Source organism: Echinops telfairi, unplaced genomic scaffold (assembly GCF_000313985.2).
Source record: "Echinops telfairi isolate 266 unplaced genomic scaffold, ASM31398v2 ScPeMD7_2;HRSCAF=8, whole genome shotgun sequence".
Classification (NCBI taxonomy): domain Eukaryota; kingdom Metazoa; phylum Chordata; class Mammalia; order Afrosoricida; family Tenrecidae; genus Echinops; species Echinops telfairi.
In genome coordinates this window covers 32486512-32497675 of record NW_022103898.1, presented here as the reverse complement: position 1 = coordinate 32497675, position 11164 = coordinate 32486512, and the positions used below count along the sequence as shown (strand labels likewise).

Here is an 11164-nt window from a genome sequence, read left to right as displayed (position 1 = left end):
CTGAGGATGGCTTAGCACTGGGCAGGGTTTCGCTCTGTTGGACACATGGCCGCTAGGAGTTGGAACGGACATGATGCCACCTAATCACAACAACAAATGCCACGCTGTGCTCCTGCTTAGCTTTTGAGGGATTGCTTTGCCCACTTAGCTGCTTTTGAGCAGCCATTACCCTCTCAAATATTCCTGCCAACAGGTGGGGGACTCCAGGGATGCGGAAAGGGGATGCTGACTGCACTGTGATGAGCATGAAGACCTTTAGGCAATACTTATTGAGATGAACTATCTCTGTATAATGTAACTTCAAAATTCTCCATCAAATTGCTTTTCTAGTTCCCTAATGAGTTTCCCGATTTCCTAGTGGCCTCTACGTGAAGATTCTACCTTGCTTTCTCCTGAAGTTTTCCTGGATTCTCAAAAACAACCAACAGCAAGAGAGTTTGATGGAAATCTTTTACACGAAAGAGCTGGAAATAACGCATACAAATCGTAGTATCAAGCAATGGAAGACATGCTTGACTGAGTAGATTCTCCTTTGGGATATTTGTCAGTCTTCTTAGGATAAACCACCTGGTTTCTTGCCCAGCTGTTGCTTTGCATAGTCCTCTTCTACCACGATCTCTTGTTTTCTTGTCTCTCGCTCTTTCTCTTGGGTTGACAAAGTGCCTACACACACACACACACACACACACACACACAAACACACACCTACACACACACATACTCTCTCTCTCTCTTGTTTCCTGTTTCTTTGTTTCTCATTGGTGTAACTAACTTCTCACTCATCTTGCCAGTAGCATTGCCCTACTGAGCAAAGTCAGAGCTGAAAGAACTGATTTGAAATGCTGTTGAATTTCACAGTAGCTTGTTCAGGGTCATTACTGAAATGCAAAAGTAGATGGCATGCCTAAGTGGATCGCACAGAACTAGACCAAGAGGCAAAGAGCCAAGGTAAAAAAGAGACAGTTGCCAATTCATATTGAGTCGAACCATTGTAAATAATATTACCCTAATGGCCATATATAGCAATGAGAATAAGCAACCCCCTCCCCCTGCCCACTGCCACTGGATCAAGTCTGACTCATAGTGGCCTTTTAGGACATCTTTGGGCTTCTGAGACCCTAAATCTTCATGGGAGGAGGCAGCCTCTCTTTCTGAAAAATGAGAAAGATAGTCAGAAAATGATCTAATTGTAGGGTGGCATCATGGAATGCCTTCTAATCTTGAGTATGGCACAGGAGAAGTAGGAGAGATGTCAGCCTTCAATGCTCTTCCCTCCACTGGGATCCGAAAAGAGACCGTCTGTGGGGAAGCGGCGCAGCTGGCCTCACCTCCCACGACCTCTTTTTTGAATACCAGACTCTCCTTTTCGTGGTCGAAGCATCAACCCTGGGAATTGGAATGCTCGGTTCAAGACCAGGCTGCACCAATATTAGCTGGGTGTCCTTGAACCACTAACTTAAAGTCACTGTGCCTCAGTTACCTCGTCTGGTAGATGAAAACAGTAATGGCACCCACTTCAGGAATGGCGAGGAAGATGAGATGACGACAACACATGTACAACACTTAGAAAAGTGCCCAGCGGGCTGCACCCCTTGGCTTGCCATCATGATTGTCATCTGCCAGGCTTCCCCCATTCAGCTTGAGTCCTGTGGTAGTGTGTTGTGTGAGAAGGAGGCCAGATGATTTGAGTCAGACTATTTTACTTATATTGTGAACATGGATGAATAGTGGTTGTTTTTCTTTTTCAAAAATCAAAATTTTTTTATTTCCATAATTTTGGATAAAGCCAAAGCATTTCCTTATTTTAGACCGCAATAATTTGATTGACGTTACCTTCTATAAATATTAGAATCCCTGAATGTCATTTAAATATTTGCCTACATGCTTGTAGGAAGCTTCTGTAGCCTTTTCTTGGCAGGAATTCCAGTTCTTCTGAATTCCTCTCTTTCTTTCAGGTACTCCATTTTCCACGCTTCATAAAAGGCTGGATCCGGATAGTAAGCAGTTAGACAAGCTTTTCAGTGAAGAATCTTTCCGGCATTTCGTTACCATGAGGGTCCCAGAATCCTTGCAACATTTGGTAAAATCTTGAACTTGTTCAGAACATCTCTCTCTGGCCTTCTCTCTCATTATTTTTGGGATCTGAGAAGCTCTTCTGCAGGGTCGAGCGCCATCTCGGTGGGCTGGAGAGGCAGTACCCCGCAGGCGGATGAGGGGACCCGGGACTGAGCGGAAAGGCGGTTGTTTTTCTTAAAGGGAAGTAGAGCCCATTCAATCCTGAGTAGATGAGTATAGTGCGATTTGGTCATTCTCAATAGATGCTGATATTCTTGCATTTCTAAATTAAGATTTATTATTAATGATCAAACTTTGGAACGTAGTCACCCACCTGTGATTCCATATTCAGAAAGCACAGCTGTCTCTATCATTTACCAAAAACATCCTTTCTGCCCAAAACACACATCTCATATTTTGTAAACATCTGTTTGGCCCAGTGCATATTTCTTTCTTTTCTTATAACTACCTCTCTACCTTTTTAAAAAAAAAGTCAGCATAAATCAACTGGCTAATAATAAATTTAGGGATTTATAATTTTAAAAAAATGCAGGTTCAAACCCAGTCAATAATGCTCAAAAATGGGGGAGGGGGCATTTAAATTCTTTTGGTGACAGGGGAAAAATGAGGGACAAGGGACATCACTTCATCAATTTAAAAAACAAACAAACAACATTCTCAGTCAAATCATTCTCTGAAACTTAAACAAGACAGAATGCTGAAAAGCCACGCACACTCTTGCTTCTAGCCCGTTTCTATCATCGCTATCTCTCGCCAAACTGAGGCTGTTCATCAACCGTTTTCCTTCCAAACTGTGGGAATCGAGTGGCGAGTAAGTATGGCTCTTTGATAAAGTTAAGTTAGGGAACTGCTTATCGTCGAAACAATGGACACAAAAGGAATTCCGTGCTGCTCGGCGGGCAGGCGGCAGGGCAGTGCTCAGACATTCCAGGGGCGTGGCCAGGGAACAGCGCGAGGAATTTCCAAGGTCCTGGTTCCCACCCTTTGGAGTCGATAAGTCTCTGATCATTTCAAAAAAGGATTTGTTTTGCAAGAACTCAGTGTCTAAGTGTCCCAAGGAACTATATTACCCATAAAAGTCCTTGTTTAATATAGCCAGATGGACACTGCTTTTTGGATCCATGGTCACCTCCCCACAGATTTGACCTCACTTGTGGGCTATAAAAAGAGTATCCTTTTATTGAGAATTTCCATTGCATCAAACGCTAACTATTAGTAACTCCTCTGCAACGTGAATGATGTAATAAGAGGGCAAAGACTGTTGACCTCAGGCAAATTGCAAAGATAGGTATGTGGGGTTTACACAATGTCCTTGCCTAATAAAGCCCCACAGTTGGTGGAAGCAAGCTATGGGGGCCTGAGGCTCAACCGGTTCAGGTTTATAGGAAGCTGTAGATGGAAATTTTATTTGACTCTGTCAACTGGGTAGGGAGTTGACTCTTCTAAAAGGTGATAAGGAAGAGAAAGTGCATTTAGAACTTCGGTGGAATGGGAATGGGGTCATGAAGAGACTGGCTCCCACTTTGCTTGGTTTTTAATCTTTACAAATTGCAACACAAGGCTTCTTTCTCTTCTTTTCTCCACCCCCCCACTCCCGCCCCAGCTCCACTTCACTTAGGGAACCATATAATGCCTGCAGGAAATTTAAAATAGAGCTGAAAGGCTGCAAGGGACTTGAGAATTAAGACACGAAGGGAGTTCGGTATCCTATTTTCCAATCACTTTATATGAATGTAAAAGCTGGAAAAAGAATAAAGAAGACCAGAGAAGAATTTAGTTTTTTGAAGGATGGTGTTGGTGAAGAATTGTAAATCTACCATGGCTGCTTAAAGAGCGAACGTATCTGTCTGGAAAGAAATGTAGCCAGAATGCTTCTTAGAAACAAGGCTGGCAAGATTTGTTACCAGGAGGGACCAGGAGCCTTGATGCCACTGTGGGATGACCTTTGGGCTGGTAACCACAGGTTTGCAGGGTCAAACCCAGCAGCTCCCTCACATCTACCCTGGGAGAAAAGGGAGGTTGTCTGCTGCTGTAGATTTACAGTCTTTGAAACCCTATGAAGCAGCTCTCCTCTGTCCTATAGGGTTGCTATGTGAATCATGGAAACCATATATAGGGTTGCTGTGAGTCAGAATGATCTGGACAACAGGGCACATCATGCTGGGTAGAGTAGAGGCTCGGTAGGCTCAGTGGAAAAAGAAGCAAACCCTTAAGCAGATGGATTGACCCAGTGGCTGCCAATGGGCTCACACATTGGAACGATTGTGAGGATGGTGTAGGATAGGGCAGTGGTTTGACTTATTGGATATAGGGTCATTCTGAATTGGAACTGACTTGATGGCCCCAAACAACATAACTGACAATTTTGGAGGGGTGGGGAGAGTTTCAGATACTATTTAGGCCAGTGGTTCTCAACCTGTGGGTTGTGACCCCTTTCAGGGTCAAACGACCCTTTCCCAGGGGTTCCCTGATTTACAACAGTAGCAAAATGACAGTTATGAAGTAGCAACGAAAATAGTTTTATGGTTGGGGGGTCACCACAACGTGAGGAACTGTATTAAAGGGTCGCGGCATCAGGAGGTTGAGAGCCACTGGTTTATGCTATAGGAGTCCAAGTGGTGAAGTGGTTATGCGTTAGGTTGTGAGCTGCATGGTGGGCAGTTCAAAATCAAGAGCGACCCTGCTGGAGGAAGAGTGGGATTTCTACTCCTGTAAACTCTTACGTCTCAGAACCTCACAGGGGCTTGCTATGAGCCAGCACTGACTCGATAGCAGTGAATTTGGTTTTGGTTTATATATACTATAGATGTGATTTTTTACTAAGAAAATCTATTGTTCTGCAGTTTATTTATTTTTTCATGGCCTTTCCCTCAAATGGACATGATTCCTGCTCTTCTTTTTAATGAATGAATAGCATTTTAATAAAGCAAAATGGAAACCAGACTGGCAAATCTGAAACTTTAGAAAAGCCTACATCTGACGTATTAGAAAAGTTTTTCTTGGTATGATAGACTAACCAACATGTTTTATAAATTACTTCTAAATGTTACTCTACTAGGTAACATTCTACCTAGGAGGATAAGATAAAACCCCAACTCACTACCATCTTGTTGATGCCAACACATAGTGGCCCTATAGAACAGGGCAGACCTGCCCCTGTGAGTTTTTGAGATTGTAGCTCTTTATGGGAGTAAAGAGTCTCCTCTTTCTCCCGAGAGGCTGCTGGTGGTTTCAAACTGCTGACCTTCTGGTTAGCAGCCCAAGGTGCAACCATTATGCCACCAGAGCTTCTTTACCAGAGCTCCTGCTTCAGGTGGGAAAAAAAAATTCATGAGCATATGTAATGTAATTCCAGTTCCATAAAAGGTATGTATATACATAGACACAAAAGTACCAATAATTATTATTTCAGGATGGTATCACTATAAATGATAGTTTTCCTCATTAAACATTTTTCTTTTTTTGTATTTCCTGCGATGGACTTGGATTACTTTTTAAGTTAAAGAACAAATGTAATTTAAAAACCTGCAATGCACCTGAAAATAAATCCATGTGACCCAGCTTCCATTCAATCCCCAAACCCCAGAGAAACAGATTAGAAATGGCCGACCCTAGTTGGATTGCCTTAATTTAAGGTATTTGATTTGAGTTCCCTGATTAAGAGAAGGAAGTTTCTAGCAACACTGGAAGAGCTGACTATGCAATGAGACAAAAATCCAGAGATCATATTTCTTTATTACATTTATGAAATATAAAAACAAATTAATAATGAAATATATATGTATATATTTGCAAGTCCACAGGACCTCAGGAAAAATATGTTCTGTATGTGAATTTAATCTTATGGCACTGTGGTTCATATTTTGTATATTCAAGTACAGAAGAACCTGTATGTAGAGTGGTTATATATGGGTACAGAAGATGGATAATGAGAAACTGTAATTCAGTGAACTATCACATACCTTGTGTTAAAAATAGGTAAATATGATGTCCGTATGTTAATAAAGAGCAGTAGGAAAACAGTTTCAATGTTCAGATTTAAATACTAAACACAAAAATAAAACAAATTCTGTGTCTACAATCATTTTTGAAGCATATCCAAGTGCATTGCAAATAAATGAACTTCAACAAATTGAAAAGTCCACTTCCACTTCATCCAAGCATAGTTATACACTGACGATTCTGTTCTCTCACTTTAAAGTCTCTTCTTGTTTTTGTTTGTTTGTCTTACGTTTCATGCTGGCCAGTGATCCGTGGAATCTAACTTCCAGCCTGGGGTTGAGACGTCATGCAAACATCATTTCCTTTAAGGTTGTATCTTCGCATCGGTTCTCCGAGCACTGACAACTTCCTTTCGATGGTCGCTTTGTCCACACGTCGTGGCAGTGCTTATGTTTCTGTGGATCTTCTTCCACGTCCTTTGCTTTCTGTCAACAAGAGTCTCCAAACGTTCACAACACAAGTGGTAGGTAGTAAAGTGCTTTATACAAGGAAATACTATACACACGTGGAGTGAGGTGCCCTGAACACCCCACTGACCAAAGTTCGAACAGAACAGACAAGAGAAGGCTCTTTTTAAAGAAACACCTTTCCTGACAGCGGGGCTGGGATTCTTTAAAATCTCATCCACTCATTGAAATAGCATCAAATGTAAGTAACCAATCTGAAGTCGGGAGGTGTCTTGGTTCGATATATTGCCCATGATAGGTTACTGCCAAATATCATGCTGCTATTCCGAGTTATGAATTTCAGAATCAGTCCCACAGAAAACAGATATCAGCATAGGGTTTCCTATTCTTCTCTATGAAACAAACCTGTATTTAGGCCTGGCCCCGGGAGAGATCTGGTCAGACAAAGCCTATGCATCGGAACATTTCTACATGGTTTGGCACTTAAAAACAAAATTCCAGTTTCATTTTTGGGGGCCTCCTGTCCATTAGGGGATCCCTGGGGCGTGGGGGGGTGAAGCACTCGGCTGCTAACCAAAGGTTGCCAGTTTGAACCCACCACCTGCTGGGAAGGAGAAAGATGTGGCAGCCTGCTGCATCTTCAGTTTGTGTTTCATACGGAGAGACGTGCCACGAGGTGCTGTACACCTTTACCGCTGCCTGCAGTCTCTTTTTAGAATGTCCATGACTTTTCTTCCCAGCGATGGCTTCCAGCGCTGCACGAAGCTTTTCATGTTCACAACTAGTTTGCCTTTTCTTACATCCTCATGTCCTGCTACCAGGTACTCCAAACCTGAAAGAGAACAACATTAGGGGCTACATAAGGGAGAGCACTTCAACACTCAGATCTGTGTACTATAGTGGTTAGGCGCGAGGCTGATCAGATCAAGGTCAGTAGTTCAAAACCACAGGAAAAAAGACTAGACATTCTACTCCTGTAAACAGAGTCTTGGAAACCCACAGGGCCAGTAACAATGGACACTTAATAATCACTTAGTATATAGTAAGTGCTTCATTTATATTACTCCTTTAATCTTGTTAATAACCCATAAAGTAAGTGTTCTTATTATTTTTCTTGCTTTACAGATGAGGAAATGGAAACTTTCCAAACCCAGCCCACTGTCATTGCAGTGATTCTAAATCCAGCAACTCTAGAGAAGAGAGTGGATCTGCTACCTGGGTTTCTGAGGACATAAATCATAGCAAGGGTCAAACACCAGTCCGACTTCTCTCCGTAGGGAGCAGCACTCAGACTCAAGCTAGGGTTTGTCTGGTTCCAGAAACTTCCTATGCACTTAACCTACTGCCAGAAACCAGTATTTCTTAGAGGGTTCGTTTGTTTGGTAGTGCATGATGGAGCATTTCTTGTAGGTGAGACAATCACTGAGGATAACACATTGGAGGAGAGCTATGGATTATACAAAATGACATCTATTAACAACAATAATATATAATTGATCAAGGATTAACAGGGGTGTGAGGGGGAGGGAGGGAGGGGTAAAAAGAGGAGCTGACACCAAGGGCTCAAGTAGAAAGAAAACGTCTTGGAAACGTTGATGGCAACGTATGTACAGATGTGCTTAATACAATTGAATGATGGATTGTTATAAGATTTGTAAGAGCCCCCTCCAATAAAATGATTAATAAAAAAATGTCACCTATTTCCTATATGAAGCCAATGTGTTTTTGGAATATGGGTTCTCTCTCTCTCTCTCTCTCTCTCTCTCACACACACACACACACACACAGTAAAAGGACAGTCTCTGTACCAATATGCCAATGAAAAGAAATATGATCATCTCTCCCTCAAGAGTGGTCTGTAGTAACAGAGTTATTTAGAAGTAATTTTCATATTTTAGTGTACAGCAAATAAGTACTTATGTTTACCAAAAGAAAACATTCTACTGTAAGACAGGGGTCTATGCCTTACAAGTGAAATTAAGTGAAAACACCATTGTCCTTGCTGCTGGCTCCGACCCATAGCCATCCTGTGCACCACTGAACGCAACACTGCACAGTCCTGCGCCGTCCTCACAGCTGCTCCTGCGTCCAAGCCCATTGATGCAGCCACTGCGTGAACCCATCTTGTCGCCCTCCACTTGATCAAACGTGATGCCCTTCTCCAGGAACTGCTGTCTCCTGATAACATGTCCAACGTTTGTTAGACAAAGTCTTGCCGTCTCTGCCTCTAAGGAGCACTCTGGCCTTCTTCCAACACACATCATTTTGGCCTTTTAGCAGTCTGCGGTACTTTCGATAATTTTCTCCAGCATCGCAATTCAAATGTATCAGTTCTTCTACGGTCTTCCTTATTTAATGTCCAATGCCGTTATTCACAATACATGTGAAAGTTGTACATTGAATAAGGGTGTGAAAACACTGGGCATTAAAATTAAATGGAAAATATCATGGTTTTAAAACAATGTATTTTCTGGTTTACACAGGGGAATTCCTGGGAAAAAATGTCATTCCAGAAGTAATTAATGCCTATCACAGATACACTGTGGTCTTTAATAACATGTTTCAGGCTCCTTGAAGAATATCTTATCCCAGGCCCAGGGTAAGAAGATACCAGGGTGAGCGTGGGACATCTTATTGTGCCAAAAAAGAAAAGAATCTCTCAAAGGTTGATGGAGGTTACTTTAAATGGAAGGGGGTTATAATGTGTTGAAGTTGTGATACTTTGAAGAAGAAACATAATAATTGTGTAGACGGAAACAGCCTGATTCCAGAAAATTGAGTCATAATTCCAAAAAAGGGAAGGCAGAGAAAATTTAATTTGTGTTTTTTGTCAGGCTGAGGTCATAAACCATTCTTTGCTTTGAAAAAGAAAAATGAATGGGAAGCAATTTAGTATTTATCCCATCTTTACAGTAAGGGCTGTAGTTCATGGTAATTTAATATCCCCGCTGGGGGGAGAAAGCAAATATGGGAAGAGAATTAGAAAAATATCAATTCTGAAACTTTAATGCAAGTATTGATTCAGGAAAGGATGGCTAATTGGACATAGAAAAACAATAAATGAGTGCTTAATGGGAAATCGGATATTGGAGCATTTCTAAGTGACACCACACCTATTGTTTCCCCATCGAAGAAGAAAAAACAAAACTGCTTAGTGAAGGAATAAGATTGTTACACTCTAATGCAAGAGGCATGCTTAGCAACACGGATGGGGCATCCCCCAGGACTCTGCGATGCAACTAGAAGGACACAGTGGTATCTAGGGTCAGTTCTGGTATGGCACTTCTTGTGGGGCTGGAGAAGACTACTGAAAGTTCCGGGGACTGCCAAAAGGACAAGGTGATCTGTTTGGGAAGAAATATGCCCAGAGTGTTCCTTAGAGACAAGAATGGTCCGTCCTTTGGACATGTTGTCAGGGGAGACCGGTCCCCGGAGAAGGACGCCATGCTTGGTAGAGTAGAGGGGCAGCGAAACAGAGGAAGGCTTTCAAGGACAGAGATTGACTCAATGGCTGCAGCAATGGGCTCAGGCATAAGGACGATTGGGAGGATGAGGCAGCACTGGGCAGTGTTTCATTCTGCTGAGCATGGGGTCTGATGGGTCGGAACCAACCCAATGGCACTTAACAACAATAGCAATAACAACTTTATATGTAGCTTGCTACATGTTTGAGGGCACAAACTTTATTTGGTCTCCCTAGAGAAAACACTACTGTATTTAGTGATATTCTTGGCATTCTAAAACATGTACTTGACAGATGAAGGAATCATGTATGGATGAAGGGATGACTGAATGGACGTATAGGGATGGCCCCATGGGATGGCTCCTTTTCTAATATAGCAGAGGAAGCAAGCTGGCATGCAAGGTTTCAGAATTTCCTTATCAGCTTTCTTTGGCTGTAGCTATTGCACTTGTAAAAATGGAAAAACAAAGTCAAACGAAAGAGTGTCTGGTTTTGTTTTGGCAGGTTCTAGTCTTTTCTTCAAAGCCAGTAAACATGTTTTCAAGAATTCTTTGAATAATTGTGCTTGTGTTTTCAATTGTGATGAACTTGGTTGATTTTTTGACTGTTGGCAGAAACCTGATTAGGAAGTACAGGTCACTTCCTGGAGGGTGGCTTAGATGGCCACCGTGTTTGTTTAATGTCTTACTGATAAAAACTGGGCAGACAGAGGATGATGTAAGATATGAAAACAATCATCTATAACTTATCAAGGGTTCATGAAGGAAGGTGGGTAGGGGAGGGAGGGGGAAGATGGGGAATGTATATCCGGGGCTCAAGTGGGAAGAGCATGATTTGAAAATGATGGCGGCATATGTGCAAATGTGCTTGACACACTGGATGAATGTATGGATTGTGATAAGAGATGTAAGAGCCCCCAATAAAAGTATTTAAAAATAATAATAATACAAAAACCACCTTTACGAAAGGAATAGAAAATGAATATAGGAAGAGCCTCTAAGCACACACAATGGAGACATAGAACTTAAATTAGTAATTTTTAGTTTGCTATACTCAACATCCAAGACTCTACTTATTTGAATTTGTTCTTAGGAAATCTAATGAAATAAATAAATGAAGTGTTGAATATTCTATGTTCTTTGTCCCTTTTATTTATTAAAACTTAAATGAATTTAAATCAGGTACTTAAAGTAGTAGAAAAAAGAGCAAGAGATCC

The 11164-nt window shown here is 41.7% G+C and overlaps 1 protein-coding gene and 1 pseudogene across 2 annotated transcripts in view; both read right to left on the bottom strand.

Annotated features, from left to right (window-relative positions):
• Positions 1-1845: 1845 nt before the first annotated feature.
• Positions 1846-2174, bottom strand: LOC115870166 (annotated as a pseudogene).
• A 4579-nt stretch (positions 2175-6753) lies between these two features.
• Positions 6754-11164, bottom strand: part of NTN4 (netrin 4) — a 138853-nt gene continuing 134442 nt past the window's right edge. For both annotated transcript variants that reach the window (XM_045290161.1, XM_045290166.1), the window contains exon 10: positions 6754-7317. In XM_045290161.1, the coding sequence (XP_045146096.1) occupies positions 7175-7317 (143 nt within the window). In that variant the 3' untranslated portion in view covers positions 6754-7174. The remainder of the gene's footprint in view (positions 7318-11164) is intronic.